Source organism: Chiloscyllium plagiosum, unplaced genomic scaffold (assembly GCF_037043375.1).
Source record: "Chiloscyllium plagiosum isolate Xiang-an unplaced genomic scaffold, Cpla_swu_hap1 HiC_scaffold_9, whole genome shotgun sequence".
In the NCBI taxonomy this organism is placed as follows: Eukaryota; Metazoa; Chordata; class Chondrichthyes; order Orectolobiformes; family Hemiscylliidae; genus Chiloscyllium; species Chiloscyllium plagiosum.
The window spans coordinates 100,718,576-100,738,737 of NW_028270147.1; the positions used below are offsets into that span (position 1 = coordinate 100,718,576).

The 20,162-nt window shown below is 45.2% G+C and overlaps 1 protein-coding gene across 1 annotated transcript in view; it reads right to left on the bottom strand.

Annotated features, from left to right (window-relative positions):
- Positions 1-18,818, bottom strand: part of zbtb37 (zinc finger and BTB domain containing 37) — a 29,134-nt gene extending 10,316 nt beyond the window's left edge. The window contains exons 1-4 of the mRNA XM_043700033.2: positions 18,584-18,818; positions 15,842-15,948; positions 13,445-14,314; positions 6,197-6,299 (exon numbers count right to left, since the gene is read on the bottom strand). Coding sequence (XP_043555968.1) covers positions 6,197-6,299; positions 13,445-14,289 — 948 coding nt within the window. The 5' untranslated portion in view covers positions 14,290-14,314; positions 15,842-15,948; positions 18,584-18,818. The remainder of the gene's footprint in view (positions 1-6,196; positions 6,300-13,444; positions 14,315-15,841; positions 15,949-18,583) is intronic.
- Between the last annotated feature and the right edge of the window lie 1,344 nt (positions 18,819-20,162).

Here is a 20,162-nt window from a genome sequence, read left to right on the forward strand (position 1 = left end):
GCGATTAGCAAGATTTAGGATGCACAGGATGGGGAAGGAGACTGCAGGAGATGGGCACATTTGAAATGTGGAGCTTGTTCAAGGAACAGTTACTACTGTCCTTAATAAGTATGTACCTGTCAGGCAGGGAGGAAGTGATCAAGTGAGGGAGCTGTGGTTTACTAAAGAAGTTGAATCGCTTGTCAAGACAAAGAAAAAAGCTTATGTAAAGATGAGACGTGATGGCTCAGTTAGGGCACTTGAGAGTTACAAGTTAGCCAGGAAGGGGCTAAAGAGAGCCAAGAGGAGCCAGGAGGGGACATGAGAAGTCTTTGGCAGGTAGGATCAAGGAAAACCCTACAGCGGTCTATAGGTATGTCAGGAATAAAAGAATGACTAGAGTAAGATTAGGGCCAGTCAAGGGCCATAGTGGGAAGTTGTGCGTGGAGTCTGAAGAGATAGGAGAGGTGCTAAATGAATATCTTTCCTCCATATTCACACAGGAAAAAGACAATGTTGTTGAGGAGAATACTCAGATTCAGGCTATTAGCCTAGACAGGATTGAGGTACATAAGGAGGGGGAGTTAGCAATCTGGAAAGTGTGAAAATAGATAAGTTCCCTGGGCTGGATGAGATTTATCCTAGGATTCTCTGGGAAGCTAGGGAGGAGATTGCAGAGTCTTTGGCTTTGATCTTTCAATCATCACTGTCTATAGGAATAGTGCCAGAAGACTGGAGGATAGCAAATGTTATTGCCCTTGTTTGAGAAGGGAAGTTGAGGTCTTTCAGAATGTGATCAAACAGGTGGATGAGGGCAAAGCAGTTGATATGATGTACATGGATTTCAATAAAGCGTTTGATAAGGTTGCTCACAGTAGGCTATTGCAGGAAATATGGAGGCATCGGATTGAGGGTGATTTAGTGGTTTGGATCAGAAATTGGCTAGCAGTAAGAAAACAGAGGGTGGTGGTTGATGGGAAATGTTCATCTGGAGTTTGGTTACTAGTGGTGTACTGCAAGGATCTGTTTTGGGGCCACTGCTGTTTGTCATTTTTATAAATGACCTGGATGAGGGCGTAGAAAGATGGGTTAGTAAATTTGCGGATGACACTAAAGTCAATGGAGTTTTGGACAGTGCGGAAGGATGTTGCAGGTTACAGAGGAACACAGTTAAGCTGCAGAGCTGGACTGAGATGTGGCAAATGGAGTTTAATGTGGAAAAGTGTGAAGTGATTCTGGGCTAACGGTAAGATTCTTAGTTAAAAATCACAACACCCAGGTTATAGTCCAACAGGTTTAATTGGAAGCACACTAGCTTTCGGAGCGACACTCCTTCATCAGGTGATTGTGTAAGATTCTTGGTAGAGTGGATGAGCAGAGAGATCTCTGTGTCCATGCGCATATATCCATGAAAGTTGCCACCCAGGTTGATAGGGTTGTTAAGGAGGTGTATGGTGTGTTAGCTTTTATTCGTAGAGGGCTTGAATTTTGAAGCCATGAGGTCATATTGCAGCTGTACAAAACTTTGGTGCAGACGCACTTGGAATATTGCATACAGTTCTGGTCACCACATTATCGAAAGGATGCGGAAGCATTGGAAAGGGTACGGGGAGATTTACCAGAATGTTGCCTGGTATGGATGGAAGATCTTATGAGGAAAGGCTGAAGGACTTGAGGCTGTTTTCATTAGAGAGAAGGTGGCTAAGAGGTGATTTAATAGAGGCATTCAAAATAATCAGAGGATTAGATCAGGTTGAGAGAGAGAGCAGTTTTGCTCAGATGGTGATGACTAGCATGAGGGAACATAGCTTGAAACCAAGGAGTGATAGATATAGGACTTATGTCCGAGATAGGTTCTTTACTCGGTAGTAAGGGCATGGAATGCCCTGCCTACAACAGTAATGGACATGCCAACATGAAAAGCATTTAAATGATAATTGGATAAATAGATGGATGATAATAGAATAGTGTAGGTTAGATTGGTTTCACAGGTTGGCATAACATCGTGGGCCAGAGGACCTGTACAGTGCTGTATTGTTCTGTGTTCTGGAGATTACCACCTTTTAGTTTCTGCATTTAGTTTATCCCCTAGCTGCTCATATTCTGTCAGCAGAGCCTCTTTCTGCCTATACCGCTGGTACCTATGTGGACCACGACAACAGGATCTATTCCCTCCTACTCTAAGCTCCACTGCAGCCCAGAAGATATCCTTAACCTGGGGACCAGGCTTTGGTGACGCTCGATCCTAGCCACAGAGAAAGATATCTATTCCTCTGACTATACTATCCTCAATTACAACTATAGTTCACTTTCTGATCAGTTTGCTCAACCTCCCGACAGCCCCACTCATCCACACAGGGAGCAAGAATCTCAAACCTGTCAGACAAGCTCAAGGGCTGAGGCTCCTTCACCACTACTTCCTGAATCGCTCCGTCTGCCTCGCCTGTAGACACACCCTCCTATCCCTGACCACTAACCAAATTTGAGATAGTTAATCGAGGGAGTGTGACTGCCTCTTGAAACAAGCAATGCCCAGCTTACTCCCCCGACCTGATGTGTGGCAGTGTTCAAAATTCAGAGTCCAGTTCATCAACTGAAGCCAGAGTTCCTCAAGCAACCAACACTTGCTACAGATGTCATAGAGTGCCCCAGCACGGAGACAGGCCCTTTGGCCCAAACTGGTCAAGCCAACCAAAGCGTCCCTCCATGCTAACCCCATTTCCCAGCACTTGGCCCATATCCTTCTAATCATTTCTCCTCCACGAATTTGTCCAAATGCCTTTTAATTGGGAATGTACCCGTCTCAACCACTTCCGCTGGCAGCTCATTCCATATGCTTACCACCTTCTGTGTAAAAACGTTACCCTCAGGTTCCCTTTTATTCTTTTCCCATAAACCTTAAACTGATGCTCTCAAGTCCTTGATTCTACAACCCTGGAAAAAGACTGAGGGCATTCACCCCTCCATGCCTCTCATGACCTTATTCACCTCTATTAAGAACATTCAGAACATTAGGAGCAGGAGTAGGCCGTCTGGCCCTTTGAGCCTGCTCCACCACTCAATAAAGTCACGGCTAATCTTTTCGTAGACTTAGCTCCACTTACCCGTGTTTTCACCATATCCCTTAATTCCTGTATTTTTCAAAAAAGTATCTACCTTAGCTTTAAAACCGATTACTGAAGTAACGTCAACTACTTCCCTGAGCAAGAAATTCCACAGATTAACAACCCTCTGAGTGAAGAAGTTCCTTCTCAGTTCAGTTCTAAACCTGCTTCCTCTAACCTTGAGGCCATGCCCTCTTGCCCTAGTCTCACCTACCAGTGGAAACATCCTATCTCTTTCTATTTTATCAATTCCCTTAATAATTTTATATAGTTCTATAAAGATTCCTCTTCATTCTCAATCCCAATCTACTCAGCGTCTCCTCATAAGCCAACCCCCTCAACTCCGGAATCAACCTAGTGAATCTCCTCTGCACCCCCTCCAGTGTGGGCAGCACGATGGCACAGTGGTTAGCACTGCTGCCTCACAGCGCCAGAGACCCGGGTTCAATTCCCGCCTCAGGCGACTGACTGTGTGGAGTTTGCACGTTCTCCTCGTGTCTGCGTGGGTTTCCTCCGGGTGCTCCGGTTTCCTCCCACAGTCCAAAGATGTGCAGGTCAGGTGAATTGGCCATGCTAAATTGCCCGTAGTGTTAGGTAAGGGGTAAATGTAGGGGTATGGGTGGGTTGCGCTTCGGCGGGTCGGTGTGGACTTGTTGGGCCGAAGGGCCTGTTTCCACACTGTAAGTAATCTAATTCAATGCCAGCACATCCATTCTTAAGGAGACCAAACCTGCACATAGTACTCCAGGTGTGGCCTCACCAGCACCCTGTACAGCTGTAACATTACCTCTGCTTTTAAACTCAACCCCTTTAGTAATGAAGGGCAAAATTCCATTTGCCTTCCTAACTACTTGTTGTACCTGCAGACCAACCTTCTGAGATTCATGCACAAGGACACACAGGTTCCTCTGCAAATCAGCATGCTGCAACTTTCAAGTAAAAATCTATTTTGTTGTTACTCCTACAAAAATGCATGGCTTTACATTTACTAACATTGTATTCCATCAGCCAGACCTTTGCCCACTCACTCAATGTAACTATGTTCCTCTGCAAAGTTTCAGTCCTCTGCACACTTTGCTCTGCCACTCATCTTAGTGTCATCTGCAAATTTTGACACCGTACACATAGTTCCCAACTCCAAATCATCTATATGAAGTGAAAATAATTGTGGTCCCAAATCCCTGAGGCACACTGCAGGTCACTGATTGCCAGCCAGAATAGCACTCATTTATCTCCACTCCTTGTTTCCTGTCAGTCAACCGATCCTCTATTCATGCAAATACACTACCTGTAACACTATGCACCCTTATCTAATGCAGCAGCCTCGTGTGCGGCACCTTGTCAAAGGCCTTTTGGAAATCTAGGTACACCACACCTACTGGGTCCCCGTTGCTCATAATGTCTTTATAGAATTCCAAAAGATTAGTTAAGCATGACCTGCCCTTCATGAAACCATGCTGCATCTGTACAATGGGACAATTTAGTTTGAGATGCCCTGCTATTTCTTCCAAAGATCCCCCTCAGTCTCCTAAGCTCTAAAGAAAAAAGTCCTAGCTTGTATAACCTCTCCCTATAACTCAAGACCATTGAGTCCAGGCAACATCCTTATAAATTACGTCTGCACTGCTTCCAGTTTAATAACATGCTTCCTCTAACAAGGTGACCAAAACGAGCACAATACTCCCAAGTGTAGCCTCAGCAATGTCCTTTATAACTGAAACATAACCTCTCAACCTGTATACCTAAAGGCCAGCGTGCCAAAAGCCTTCATCATTGCCTTGTCTACTTGTGACTCCACTTTCAGAGAAGTGTGAACCTGAACTCCAGATCCCCTTGTTCCACTACACTCCTTAAGGGCCTACCATTCACCAAACTCCTACCTTGATTTGACTTTCCACGTTTATCTATGTTAAACTCCATTTGCCATTTCTCGGCCCACTTCCCCAACTGATCAACATCCTGCTGCAATTTCTGACAACCTTCCTCACTGTCCACCTATTTTAGTATCATCAGCAAACTTACTAATTGTGCCTTGTATATCCTCAAACAAATCATCGACAAAGATTACAAACAGTTATCTGCATCACATCCAGCACCAAACCCTGAGGCACTCCAGTAGTCACAGGCCTCCAGTCCAGCCACAACATCCTTCCACTATTATTGTCTGCATCCTACTATCAAGCCAATTTTGAAATATGGCCATAATGAACTACAGTAGGATCCACCAGCTCCCATATCATGTAGGTACAATACACTCTTGCAGTTTATCACCCAAACTGTCCTGCAAAATGAGTCTATATCCTCCCCACCACTTTGCTGAATTTTCCTGGGTTGTCTCTAAATATTCTCATTATTTCAGTGTGAGAATTTATCCAGTGGAACAGCTTTGCCTGGTAGAAGCAGTTTGTGTTGATTTCTTCAATACAGGTTTCTTTCAGAAAATATATTGGATTCCAGAATCCTCATAATCCGGGAGGAACAAGTGACTAAATCGATGGTCCCCAAAGATCTCCAGGTATATGGGTGTACAGTAGACTGATAGAGAGATTCATTGCTATTTTGTTAATAATTTCATTATTAATCAACTCCCAATAGTACAGATTTCGTTGTTGTTGAAACTTTCGTTCTTGCACTCATTAGAATATGACACAAGAAAGTTTGAGACTTGCAATTTGGTATTCTTGCATCTGTCCTGATGAAAAGCGTTAGTAAAACCGTCTCAATTTAGCAAAGCTCTATTATTCTTATATTTAAGCATGTATGTTATTCAACGTCAGGGTGATAGAGGGTAAATTCGCTGAACTCTTTTGTCAGAGTTGTTCCTAAAATACAGCACCTGCTGTAACCAGAAATCAACACACCCACACCACAATGTCATTAGTAAAATCAAAACAAAAATCACATTTTCATTGGATATTGTAATGCACTGCAGTCCGTCTCCAATCCAACATCAGTGGGACTGTCCTACAATTTTGAGTAAATCCCATCAAAAGAGAAAGAACTGGGGAGGAAAGAAATTCTGGAACAACATTAAAAAAAATTTGATGGTGGGATGGATGCAGTTGATTACATTGAGACGGGCAGGACTGTTTCACTACCATGGACGGTGTTACCTGAGAGTTGGGCTGTTTCCGTTCTTCATTTTTGCCTGGAGACTCACTCCTTGCTCTGTGGCGCTCGGGCACGGTGCAAACAACACTGCCAGATGGGCTAAACCTGATTAGCAAACACATCAATAATGGACAGTTTAGTCAATGTCACCCAATACTGGGAAGTGCTGTACAAAGGCTAGACATTGAGACAAAAAATAGATGCATGTTAGTGCACCAGTGAAAGCATATTCTTTCGTTGAGGAACATTGTTGCAGCCAGTAAGGGAAAGAAAAAAAGAATCAGACAAAATTTTTGGTGCAGTAATTAATCAGTAATAGTGATGTCCTGTGCCATTTCTCACAGCAAATTGTGATGTACAGTTTTACAAAATTGTCCCAAATATTGTTGGGAGGGGCTGGGTTTTACTTCATGTGCTCCAGTCAGTTGCAACTTGTAACTGCTGTGCTTTATCCACATCATGAGTGGGTTGATCGGAGAGAGACTGCCTCTTTTACATGATTGTCTCTTCACTCAAAGTTCGTTCAGATTTACAGATAATTCAAGATTGAAAGTTGGCAGCAGTAGATCCTACTATTCTTCAACTTGCATGAATAATAACAATGTGGTAGACCTATTTTAATTTGTAGCTGTGGATTATAATCACATTCACGTCAGCTCCATTGCACTGCAGCATAGGAGACAGAAGAACATAAGCAACAGCATAAAAGGCAGTAATTTGGTATATTGTCAGTGCTACCCCTCTGGAGAAGCTATTCACTTAGTCCTAGTTCTCGTCCTCTACCACTGCCCTCACTTTTCCCATCCTGCAGCTCTTTCAAAGTTATTATTGATCTACTTCCACGAGGAAGTGCACTCCAGATCATTTTGACCCACTGCATAAAGATAATCTCCCCCTCCTGGTTCTTTCAGCAACATTTTTTATTAATACGTATTTTTCGAACAACTACTGAACAGAGCCATGAAAAATGGCTCTCCATATTACGGGGCTGATCCTCCACCGCTGAATTACCCAGGCTCCTCAACACATATGTCCCAAGGATATCAGACTGTTCAGGTTATTATTCAGGATTCTTTTTAATGTCCCTTTAATAGGGACTTGAAAAACCAATACGTACTGGACTGCAATGGACACTACATTCGGAGGCACACATCAAACATCCCTTCATTAAGACAATTACTGTGTTAATGAGTGAGGCACGTATGATGGATTTAATGGTGCAAGGAGTTTTCTGATCCAAACCGCTAAATCACCTTCAATCCTATGCCTCCGTGTTTTCTGCAATAGTCTACCGTGAGGAACCTTATCAAACGCTTTATTGAAATCCAAATACATTACATCAAAGGCTTTACCCTCAACCACCTGTTTGGTCATATTCTGAAAGAACTCAACTTTGAGAGTCACGACCTACTCTTCACAAAACTGCGTTGACTATCATTAATCAAATTTTTCCTTTCTAGATGATTATCAATCATCTCTCTTATAATCCTTTTCAAAACTTTGCCCACAACAGAAGAAAGACTCACTGGTCTATAATTACCAGGATTGTCTCTACTCCCCTTCTTGAACAAGGGGACAACATTTGCTATCCTCAGCCTTCTGACACTATTCCTGTAGACAGTGATGACCTAAAGATCAAAGCCAAAGGCTCTGCAATCTCCTCCCGAGCTTCCTAGAGAATCCTAGGATAAATCTCATCCAGCCCAGGGAACTTATCTATTTTCACAATTTCCAAAATTGCTAACACCTCCTCCTTATGTACCTCAATCCCGTCGAGTCTAGTAGCCTGTATCTCCGTATTCTCCTCGACAACATTGTCCTTTTCCCGTATGAATATTGATGAAAAATACTCATTTAACACCTCTCCTATCTCTTTAGACTCCACACACAACTTCCCACTACTGTCCCTGACTGGCCCTAATCTTACTCTAGTCATTCTTTTATTCCTGACATACCTATAGACAGCTTTAGGGGTTTTTCTTGATCCTACCTGCCAAAGACTTTTCATGTCCCCTCCTGGTTCTTCTTAGCTCTCTCTTTAGCCCCTTCCTGGCTAACTTGTAACACTCAAGCACCCTAATTGAGCAAACACGTCTCACCTTTACACAAGCCTTCTTCTTCGTCTTGACAAGAGATTCAACTTCTTTAGTAAACCATAGCTTCCCCACTTGATCACTTCCTCCCTGCCTGACAGGTACAAATTGGACAAAAACTGACCCATCTAAACTGCTTGAACTATAGTGTTTCCAGACAATATTTGGAAAGTTAAAGTCCCCATTACAACTACCCAGTTACTTTCACTCTTATCCAGAATCATCTTTGCAATCCTTTCCTCTACATCTCCAGAACTATTCGGATGCCTATAGAAATCTCCCAACATGGTAACCTCTCCTTTCCTGTTTCTAACCTCAGCTGGCAAGTACTCAAATGTCCTTTCTGTCACCATAATACTGTCCTTGACTAACGGTGTTACACCACCCCCTCTTTTACCACCTTCCCTGATCTTATGGAAACATCTAAATCCCGGAACCTGCAACAACCATTTCTGCCCCTTTTCTATCCATGTCCCCGAAATGGCCAAAACACTGAAGTCTCAGATACCAACACATGCTGCAAGTACACCCACCTTATTCCAGATGCTTCTGGCGTTGAAATAGACACATTTCAAAACACCTTCCTACCTGCCGGTACACCCCTGCAACCTTGAAATCTTATTCAGGACTTCACTATTCTCAACCTCCTGTACACTGGAGCTATAGCTCCTGTACAGTTCAGTTTCCCAGCCCCCCCCCCCACCCCACTGAATTAGTTTAAACTCTCCCAAAGAGCATTCACAAAATCCATGCCCACCCCTGCCACCCCCCGCCGCCCCCCCCACTCCCCAACCCCACTCAGGATATTGCTACTCATCTGGATAAGTCCTGAATAAGATTTCAAGGTGTAGACTATCCTATTTGTATAAGTCCCACCTACCCCAGAATGATGCCCAGTTTTCCAGGTATCTGAATCTCTTCCTACTGCACTATCCTTGTAGCCACGTGTTCAACTGCTTTCTCTCCCTCTTCCAAGCATGTGGCATGGGTAACAAACCAGAGATGATAACTCTGCTTGTTCTAAGCTTCCACCCTAGCTCCCTGAATTTCTGCCTGACTTCCCCATCGTTTGCCTACCTATGCGGACCACGACTTGGGGCTGCTCCCCCTCAAGGATCCTGAAAACACGATCAGAAGCATCGTGAACTCTGGCTCCTGGGAGGCAACACACCAACTATGAGTCTCTCTCTCTCTCGTTCCCACAAAATCTCCTATCTGTCCCCTTAACTATGGAGTCCCCAATGACTAATGTTCTGCTCATTTTCCCACTTCCCTTTGGAGCAACAAGGACAGACACTGTGCCAGAAACCTCTACCCTATGGCTCACCCTGTTAAGTACCCCCCAACACATATCCAAAATGGTATACATGTTATACAGGAGACTGACCACATGGGATCCTTGCACTGACTGTTTCTTATCCCTTCTAACAGTCACCCAACTATCTTCACTTCTAGGAGTAACCACCTCCCTGTAGCTTGTATCTATAACTGTCTCTGCCCCACAAATGATCCTGAGTTCATCCAGTTCCAGCTCCTGTACCCTCACATGGTCTTCAAGGAACTGGAGTTGAGTGCACTTCCAGCAGCTGCACCAGCTGGGTCACTAATGGTGTCCCTCACCTCAAACCTCCCGCTGGGGGAACATTGCTCGGCCTGCATTGCCATCCCTGCTAACTTACCTTATTAAGGAAAGAAAGAGGAAAAAAAAAGCTGACTTGATTTCCCTCCTAGTGGTGTAATGTTAGAGGAGATGGGGGTCTTGGGTTTAGCAAACACCCAACGTATGTACTTGTAGGGGGACAAAAGTAGTCCCGGAAGCCTCTGCACTCTGCTAAGTTTTTAAACGAAGAATTTACCTTCCTGACAGCCCCCTGATTTCCACTCTCGTCGCAAAAATGAAGATATACGACTAGTTATCCTCAATTAATCTAGTCCCATTTTCCAGCATTTGGCCCATGTCCCTCTAACTTGTTGCATCACAATCACATCCGTCGCCTTAATGTCTGATCCTAAGGAAGAACTCAGTTAAGGTCAGGAATAATAGTCAGCCGAAAAGAGTGATCTAGACTGAGCCTGGCATCAGACTCACCATGAAGGAAGGCAGTGCAACAAAGACCTCAACTTTTGGAAACCAAACTCAGGGTGAACTGATGAAGAAGCCATTAGAAGTGGTTATTAAGATGACCAATGTTAGTGAGAGAAGTTCTTTCTTTTACATACGGGATTAGACTAGAAGACCAGAAGAAACAGGAACAAGTATTGGCCATTCGGTCTCTTGAGCCTGCTGCACCATTCAAAACGCTTATCCAACTTTCCTTATGTCCTTTTCTGCCTTTTCCCATAACTCCCCAACTGATTAAGAATGCATCTATCTCAGCCTTAAACATACACAAGGACTGTGCCTGCACAGCTCTCTATGGCAAGGAGTTCCAAAGACTCAACGCTTAGAAAAAAAATTCCTCCTTGTCTCAGTCTTAAATTAGTACCCATTTATTCTGAGACTGCCCTTGGTCCTAGACTCTCCCCTGAGAGGAAACATCTCAGCATTTACCCAATCAAGCCCCTTAAGATTCCTATATGTTTCATGAGATCACCCATTATTTATTGGAGTTTAAAAGAATGGAGTCCCAAACTTTTATCCTTGGTCTCTCCAGATTATTCCAGTCAACCTCATCAGAACTGCTCCAATCTTTCCTTTAAAATTTTTCCTTTAAAACCTGCTGACTGTACTCCAGATGAGGTCTCACCAGCACTTTGCATAGTCGCAATGAGACTTCCCTACTCTTATCTGCCCAACCCCCCTGAAATAAGAGCCAATATTCCATTAGCCTTCCTGATTCCCTGCTGCACCTATGTGCTAGTTTCTGTATCCCAATATGTGGCAGTGGTGCAGCCACTAACAGATCAGGAGACAGAGGAAACCCACTGGTTCAATAAGGGAATGTTTGACAGGGTGAGGGCAACACAAATCTTCAAATTCAACGATAAGTATGTTTTTCCAGGGCCTCTGGTGACTGGACATGGATGACTGCAGGGAATCTAAGAGGTTGTCAATGACTACAAAAGAAAAAAATATATAAAATGCTTTTCACAACCTCAAAGCCCTCCGTGGTTAATTAAATATTAAGCTAGAGTTAAACACGAGCAGCCTGTCTATGCACAGTAAGATCATACAGACAGTAAGCCGATAACCAGATGGTTTGTTTTTAATGGTGGCAGTAGTTCAGAGATTAATTTTGGCCAGACACTAGGGAGAACTTGCCTGTTCTTCTTCCAAACAGTATTAAAGGATTTTGTGAACAACAGGGCAGATGGCCTTGGTTTTAAGTGTTCAGAAAGACAGGGAAACAGGCAATGACTTTTCAAAGTCACCCAAAGAAAACTGAGATATGTTTAGATCAGCCACAATCTAACTGGATGGCAGAACCAGCTCAATAGATTGAAATGTCCAGTTCTGATTCTATGAATCAATAGACTTGGACTTTTACAAAAGATTGGAGGAAACAATATATTATTTACAACAGGATAAGCTAATTGGCGTGGAATTTACAGGCTGAAGTGTGTCCTGAGTAAAACCATATAGCCAAGTCAATTCATACCCTTGAAATGCTGGTCTTAACTACCAAATAGCTCATTGTTACACAAGTCCAATTCTAACCATTCTGTAAGGATTCAAGCAGCATGATTTTTCTGTTTGTTCTGGAACTGATGGCCTTTAACTTATTCACATTCAGTAAATTCATGCGTCCACACACTAATCTGTACATTAGCACCTGTACAGATCACACAAATTCCATGCAAACTTTTGATAATTGTGCTCATTGATGCATTGAATATCAGACAAAAACAGTACTGTCTCATACTACCAAATGATATAGTGCATTTAATACAGTAAATTGATAAATAGCATGACCTAACAAAATCCAACACAGAAATATAAGATGATCTAAAAACCAGGGATTTAAAACTTAAATTAGTGAGCCGGATTCTAAGAAGATGGTAGAGTGCTTAAAATCTGGCTTGAGAAGCCAAAACTGGAGTGCTCAGATAACTTGGAGGGTTGGCAGGTGTTACAGATCAGGATGGAGGAGGCCTTGAAGGAATTTGAGTATGAGGCTGTGAATTCAAGATCAAGTCAAGGCATTGTCAAGACCAACGTAGGCTACAAGTATATGTTGGGAAGGAGAGGATTTACGATCAAACAATGGATATTCAATAGTGACACAAGCCTGATCATTGTGATGGAATTAAGTCAGTTTGTTTCGTTTGAAAGGAGAACAGGGTTTGGGAAATCACTTTTCCAGTATAGCCACTGCCATTGCCGTTGATTCAAACGTGGAGGCATGAAGAACAGCAAACACAGTAGTTGAATACAGTAGGTTTGTGGTCCCTTGAGTTTAGGAGAGAGTGTAGTCATTGAATTGAGATCTTTAGAATGATTTAAAGGACAGGTGAAAGCGAGAGAAATTTCTGATGGAAATATCAGAATAAAGAGGTAACACCTTAAAATTTAAGCCAAGTGTTCAGAATATGTCAGGAAGCAATTTTCCACACAAAGGAAATCCTCACCAAATAACATTTGAGGATGTGGTCAATTGAAAATTTAAACATGGATACTGATAAGGTTTTGATTAAAAGCACTTTGTGCTATAAAACCAAGACAGATATCTGCCCCTCTTCTACAGTTATGTCCCTGCTCAGGACACAGACATCATCACACTGGGTGATGCTGAAGGTCCTCTGCAATTGCAGGAGCGCATCATCTTCCCACATTCTGTCCTCAAAAATATCAACCTAAACTTAAGCTTCCTTCACAATTCATTTTGTTACAGAACCCCTTTAAGGACTGGTTTTTGGGTTACTTTGATTTCTTAAGATGTATCGCTTTTTAAAATTGCCTAAAACCAAGATCACTGAGGTTGAATTAAGATACAGATCAGCCACACTCTAAACTGGAATGCAGAACAATCTGAGGGGCTGAATGACCACTTCCCGTTCCTATGTTCAAAATATTTAAATGACGAGAAAACATTTGGGAAAGCCCAAGGTCCAAAATGCAGCATACAATGTCAAGAATTATCAATTACAAACATCACAAGTCCAGCACCCCGGTAAAAGAATTATGCTGACCGAGGAACACTGCCCCTCTCTCAGTACCTGTCCATCTCACTGAAGCTGCTGGAAGGTCTTGAGATCTTGCCACTTGAGGCAGCGGTGGGAAAGGCCTCCTGGACCAGGGTGCTGTGCCCAGCACTGTCAATCACCATAGCTGTTACCTCCTCTGCACTGCTGCCATCCTCCCCGGATGGCTGGTTCTCCGACATGATCCACTCATCTGGCGTCTCTGTCTTGATCCGCATCCCGCCAATTTGCCGAATAGCCTCTGGGCTGTGGTCGCCACTGACCCCTGTCTCCACATACCACTGGCCCACCCGGTCAATTCTAACCAGCCTCTCATCAGCCCCGCTGCTCCCCAACTCGTCCTGCAGTGGGCTTCTGCGGCTAAAACCAGAGGTTGCCCGGCCACGGCGGCTGCTTGGGGTAGCGATGCTGCGGGTTTGGGCCGGGCGCTTGGGACCGTCCTGGTTCAACCCTGCCTCCACTTCAGAGACATCAATTCGGAAGTGAATGCCATCGAGGATCTGGGTGCACTTGTCGATGATGTACTGCATCTGGAGGAAGCTGGCAGCTGTCAGGTAGCTGATGATATCGGCCACCTGCAGGCACAGCTTGCCTGTATAGCAGAAGGCCAGGAGGCGCTCAAACACCGCGGGGCTCTTGATGACAGAGATGGAAACAGCGCTCATCTCACCCAGTGACATATGGTCACGGAAGTAGGGCGAACTGGCAGCCAGCACTGCTTTGTGGGCACGGAAGGACTTCCCCTGGACGTCGACCACAATGTCACAGAGCCGCCCCTGCATCCGCAGTTGGTTGAGCTGGGCCAGCACCGAGCTGCTGAAATCGGGCACCTCCAGTTGGATGCTGCCCTCCTTCTCCATGGCTCGTGGTACAGCTCACACGGTCCTGCAGGGTGAAACAAGCACAGTCTTAGCAAACAGGAATACTGTCAAAGTCGATTGACTCACAGGATGCAAACAAACTGCCTCTGGCACCACTTCCATACACGCACCACCCTCTGCATGAAAAAGTGGCCCCATAGGTTTCTTTTATATCTTTCCCCTCTCACCCTAAACCTATGCCCTCTAGTTCTGGACTCCCTCCTCCTCCTCCTCCTCCTCACCCCGCCTCCCCCCCTGATTCCAGGGAAAAGACTTTGTCTATGTACCCTATCCATGCCTCTCATAATTTTATAAACTCTATGACGTCATCCAGGAGCATCCTCTGGAGCATTTCCCTGGACCATTCTCTGATGCTTCAGGGAAAACAGACCCAGCCTATTAAACGTCTCCCTATAGCTCAAATCCTCCAACCCTGGCAACATCCAATCTTTTCTTAACCCTGTCAAGTTTCACATCTTTCCAATAGGAAGGACATCAGAATTGCATGCAATATTCCAACAGTGGCCTAACCAATGTCCTGTACGGCTGCAACATGACCTCCCAATTCCTGTACTCAATACTCTGACCAATAAAGGAAAGCATACCAAACACCTTCTTCACTATCCTATCTTCCTGCAATTCTACGTTTAAGGAGTTATGAAACTGCACTCCAAGCTTTTTGTTCAGCAACACTCCCTAGGACCTTATAATTAAGTGTATAAGTCCTGCCCTGATTTGGTTTCCCAAAATGAAGCACCTCGCATTGAACTAAATTAAACTCCGTCTGTCACTCCTCAGCCCATTGGCCCATCTGATGTAATCTGAGGTAACCTCCTTCGCTGTCCACTACACCTCCAATTTTGGTGTCATCTGCAAACCTACTAACTTATACCTCTTATGTTCACATCCAAATCATTTATATAAAATGATGAAAAGTAGTGGCACTCTACACCTTTTAGCAACTTCTGTTTTTACCTCTTTGTTCCATGTTCTCCTTCACCTTAAGTTCCTCCACCCATATTGTAACCTTAGTATCTCGTATGTCCTTCTCTAGTTGCAAACTCCCCAATTTTGATCCATTTCATATATCTTTCATTAATCTCACTAACACCACTTTGCAACATCACAGTCAGTAAAATTGCCCAATGTCTCTTGCCAGCTACATCTTCAACCCTCACTTCCATTCAAATTCACCACAATGTTGTAACAATCATTGCTTAAAGGTCAATGAGCCCCAAATTCAATCTCAGATAACAACCAGGTTGTTGAACACATTTCCCAGCAATGCACGAATCAAGACAGTTAAGAGGCCAGAGGATCAGCAGAGTCCCAGGCCAACACAGGAGATGGTTGACCCCAGGGCAGTGCTGACCCTCCTGTGAAATATGCTAGGGTGGTAGTTGCTGCTACAATTCATCTCCATGCCGCTATTTACCACACTGAAGTAGCAATGGAGTTTTAGTTTGAGGGTGAATTACTGAACTGAATAAGGAATTGCTTCTTTCTGCCCCATATATATCCATCACCCTTTCTCACACCAAACCCAACTCACCAATTACCAGGCGACTCTGTCACAGTCCAGGGACCTTGCATCGCAAAACATGCAACAACTCTCCAGCACAGGTCTCCCACAGAATACAGCCATTCCGTTGTCTCAATCTACAAATAAAAACAATAATAACTTGTAAAACCAATATGAGACACGTAAGAAAATGCAATGACTTGCTGAAATGGAAACCAGTCATTAACACAGAGGCTGGATTAGGATTGGATTCCTTTATCTTTGTATAATTCTCCGCACTCGTCACAAAACTTTCCTTTTGCAATATGGAATCAGCAGGTTTTGGGATGACCTGCTATTTCACAGCACATCAAGCACACCACTTAACACTGTATTCATAGCAACAAGGATTTATGAACACTCTTGTGAACTTCCCCTTAACTTGATGCTGTGCACGCAGACCTGACATTCATCAAGTATCATTCAGGGAATTAAAAGTTGGTATCAATAATGGTGACAATGCAAAGATCACCAGTTATTTTGGGTTCTCTTGTGGTAGTGTCACCTACCTCTGGATCAACAGACCCAGGTTCAAGGCCCACCTGTTCCAGAGGTGTGTAATAACATCTCTGAACAGGTTGATCAGAAAATATTATTCAACGGAGCAACAGTATGGGAAGCACCAACACACCTATTGCCCCATTCCTCAGTCTATTTGAACAATCTCTCAGCCCTTTATCCCCCTCCTACCAAATTAATTTGTCTCATGTTGTTCCTTCTGAAAGGTCAGAAACAAGTTATATTAGTTTTCTAAAAAAACTGTCAAAATTGGATTCCAAACGTTACTTCTGTTTCTCTCTCCAAATATGCTATCAGAATTGCTGAGTTTCTTTAGTTTTTTTCTCTTTATTTTGTATTTCCAGCATCTGCAGTGTTTTACATTAGTCATCTGGTGAAGTCTAGAACTGCACAATGTAGATAATCCAGTGCCACTATTCAGAATTTGTTGGTCTGGAGGCCTGTGGTGAGTGGAGTGCCTCAGATGTTGGTGCTGGGCCCGTTCCAGTTGCTTACCATATCAATGATTTGGAAGAGAATGTACAAGGCATGATTAGTAAATTTGGAAATGACATTAAAATAGGTGGTATCTTGGTCAGCAAGGAAAGTTCTTAGAAATTCTCAGCAGGACCTTGATCAGCTGGGGAAGTGGGCCGAGAAATGGCAAATGGAGTTTAATATAGACAAGTGAGTGTCTTACATTTTTGGAAAGTCAAGTCAAGGCAGAAGTTTCATGGTGAATGGTAGGGCCTGAAGGACTGTAGTGGAACAGAGGGTCCTTGGAGGTCAAGTGCACGATTCTCTGAAAGTGGAGTCACAGGTAGACAGGGCAGTGAAGGCGGCTTTTGGCACATTGACCTTCATCAGTCAGGGCATTGAGTACAGTAGTTGGGAAGTTATGATGCAGTTGTACAGGATGTTGGTGAGTCCTTGTCACAGGAAGGATGTTACTAAACTGGCAAGTGTACAGAAGAAACTTACAAGGATATTGCCTAGACTCAATGGCCTGAGTTAGAGGGACAAGATCGGACTTTTTTTTAAGAATATAGGAGACTTCTTATAGAAGTCATGATTTGGAGATGCCGGTGTTGGACTGGGGTGCACAAAGTTAAAAATCACACAACACCAGGTTATAGTCCAACAGGTTTAATTGGAAGCACAGTAGCTTTCGGAGCGACGCTCCTTCAGGTTATCACTTGATGAAGGAGCGTCGCTCCGAAAGCTAGTGTGCTTCCAATTAAACCTGTTGGACTATAACCTGGTGTTGTGTGATTTTTAATCTTATAGAAGTGTATAAGAGGAGAGGCATGGATAGGGTGAATGCACTCAGTCTATTTCCCAGGGTTGGGGAATCAAGGACTTGAGTGCCTCAGTTTGAGATTAGAGGGGAAAGAATAAAAGGGAACCTGAGGGGCAACTTTTTTTTTAAACACACAGGGTGGTACACATATAGAATGAGCTGCCAACAGAAGTGGTTGAGGCGGGTACATTAACAATATTTAAAAGGCATTTGAACAAATATATGGACAGGAAAGGACTAGAAGGATGTGGGCCAAGCGCAGGGAAACAGGATTAGCGTGAATGGGGAGGGGGAGGGGGAGGGGGTGGGGAAGGAGGTGAATGGGGGGAGGGGGAGGAATGGGGGGGAATGGGGGGAGGGGGTGAATGGGGGAGGGAAGGGGTGAATGGGGGAGGGGGTGAATGGGGGGTGGGGGTGAGTGGGGGTGGGGGTGAGTGGGGGTGGGGGTGAGTGGGGGTGGGGGTGAGTGGGGGTGGGGGTGAGTGGGGGTGGGGGTGAGTGGGGGTGGGGGTGAGTGGGGGTGAATGGGGGGAGGGGGCTGGGCAAGACCACCTTCGGGAAGAGGATTACACTCTCACCCCCCCCAGGAGAAGGGGGGGTGGGGGTCCTGGACACACCCAACCCCAGGGGAGGTGCTTCCTGGGCTACACCCCCCCCCCCCCCCCCTGCCCGTGGAAGGGCTCCCTGACCCATACCTCAGGGGCTGCTCCTTTCCCTTCCTCGCCTCCCCAAGACCACCCCTCACCCTCACCCTCCCGGCCCCTCTCACCCTCAACCCCCTACCACCCCAGGACCTTCTCTCTCCACCGACCCCCTCCCGCCTCCCGCCTCCCGACTCCGCCCAAGCGCCGGTGCAGGCCTCAACGTGAGAGTGACTCGGCCTCGCGGCCCTGACCTCTGCCTGTCTCCCTCTCCTCACTCACTCACTCACTCACCCTCCGCTCTGTGACCGGACATTGGCCGCCCCAGCACCGCGCATGCGCCCTCGCCCGCACCTCCAGCTCCAGCTCCAGCTCCAGCTCCAGCGACACGTAGTTTCCGGCGTGGGCCGGAAGTTCCGCCAGCGGACTACATTTCCCCGAGCGCCCAAGGGGGGAATGGAACTTTGCGGGCGACGGACTGCGCACCAGCTCGGGCGGTGAGATCGTTTCCCCGTTAATGGACAATCCCTTCCCCCTCCCCTTCATCCAGCGCCGGCTCCCGAATGGACGCTCCAGGATCCTCGAACCTGTAAGGGGAATGACGCGCCTGCGCGCCTCTAACACTCGCTCTCTCTCTCCCCCCCCCCCCCGTACTGCTCCCTGGGAGTTATAGTCTCTTTCACTATGTCCTTACTGCGATTAGACGTCCGGCAGAGGGCGTTCAAACTACAACCACCAGGAGGCTATGCGACGCTGTTTCGCCAACATCGCCGGTTGCAGCCTCCACCGACAGCGCCGCAGGCAGGTTATGGAAGGTACTGTTTATTGACCTGTCTGCTTCGGGAATGGGCGAAAAGCTTCCCAGGCAGTAAACCTCAAAACCTCCCCCTTCAAACAGGGTGTCTCAAACCGTCCTGGACTCCACAGGACTGTCCCATAATCAGTTTGAAGGACCTTTTTTGTGCTGTATGATTCTATGAATTGAATATTATTAATATTCAGCAACCTGCAATACAAAGAGACTTCAGGATACTTGTCCACGAAACACAGAAAGTTAGCACATGGGAGTAGCTGGGAATCTGGAATGTTGGCCCATATTTCAAGGAAGTTGGAATATGACAGTAGGGAAGTCTTGCTGCATTTGTACAAGTTGCTGGTGAGACCACATATGGAGTACAGTGAGCTGGTTTGGTCCTCTCATTTAAGGAAAGATATTATTTCATTGGAGACTGATCAGAGAAGGTTCACTAGGATGATGCCTGGTATGGAGGAATTGGCTTATGAGCAAAGGCAAAACAGGCTGGGACACTACTCACTGGAGTCTAGAAGAACGAGAGGTGATCTCATTGAAAGATTTAGGATTCTTAAGGGACTTGATGCGTAAATGCTGAGAAGATCTTTCCCATCATGGGAGATCCAAGACCAGAGTGCATTGTCTCAGTAAAAAGGGACGTCAATTTAAGACTGCGATGAGGAGGAGTTCTTTCTTAGAGGACTATGTGTCTTTGGAACTTCTTGTCATAGAGAACTATGGCAGCAGAGTCCATGTGTATGTTTAAGGCTGAGATTGATAGATTCTTAATCACTTTTGAGGAGAAAGTGAGGTCTGCAGATGCTGGAGATCAGAGATGGAAATGTGTTGCTGGAAAAGCGCAGCAGGTCAGGCAGCATCTAGGGAACAGGAGAATCGACGTTTCGGGCATTAGCCCTTCTTCAGGAATGAGGAAAGTTGGTCCAGCCGGCTAAGATAAAAGATAGGGAGGAGGGACTTGGGGGAGGGGCGTCGGAAATGTGATAGGTGGAAAGAGGTCAAGGTGAGGGTGATAGGTCAGACTGGGGTGGGGGCGGAGAGGTCGGGAAGAAGATTGCAGGT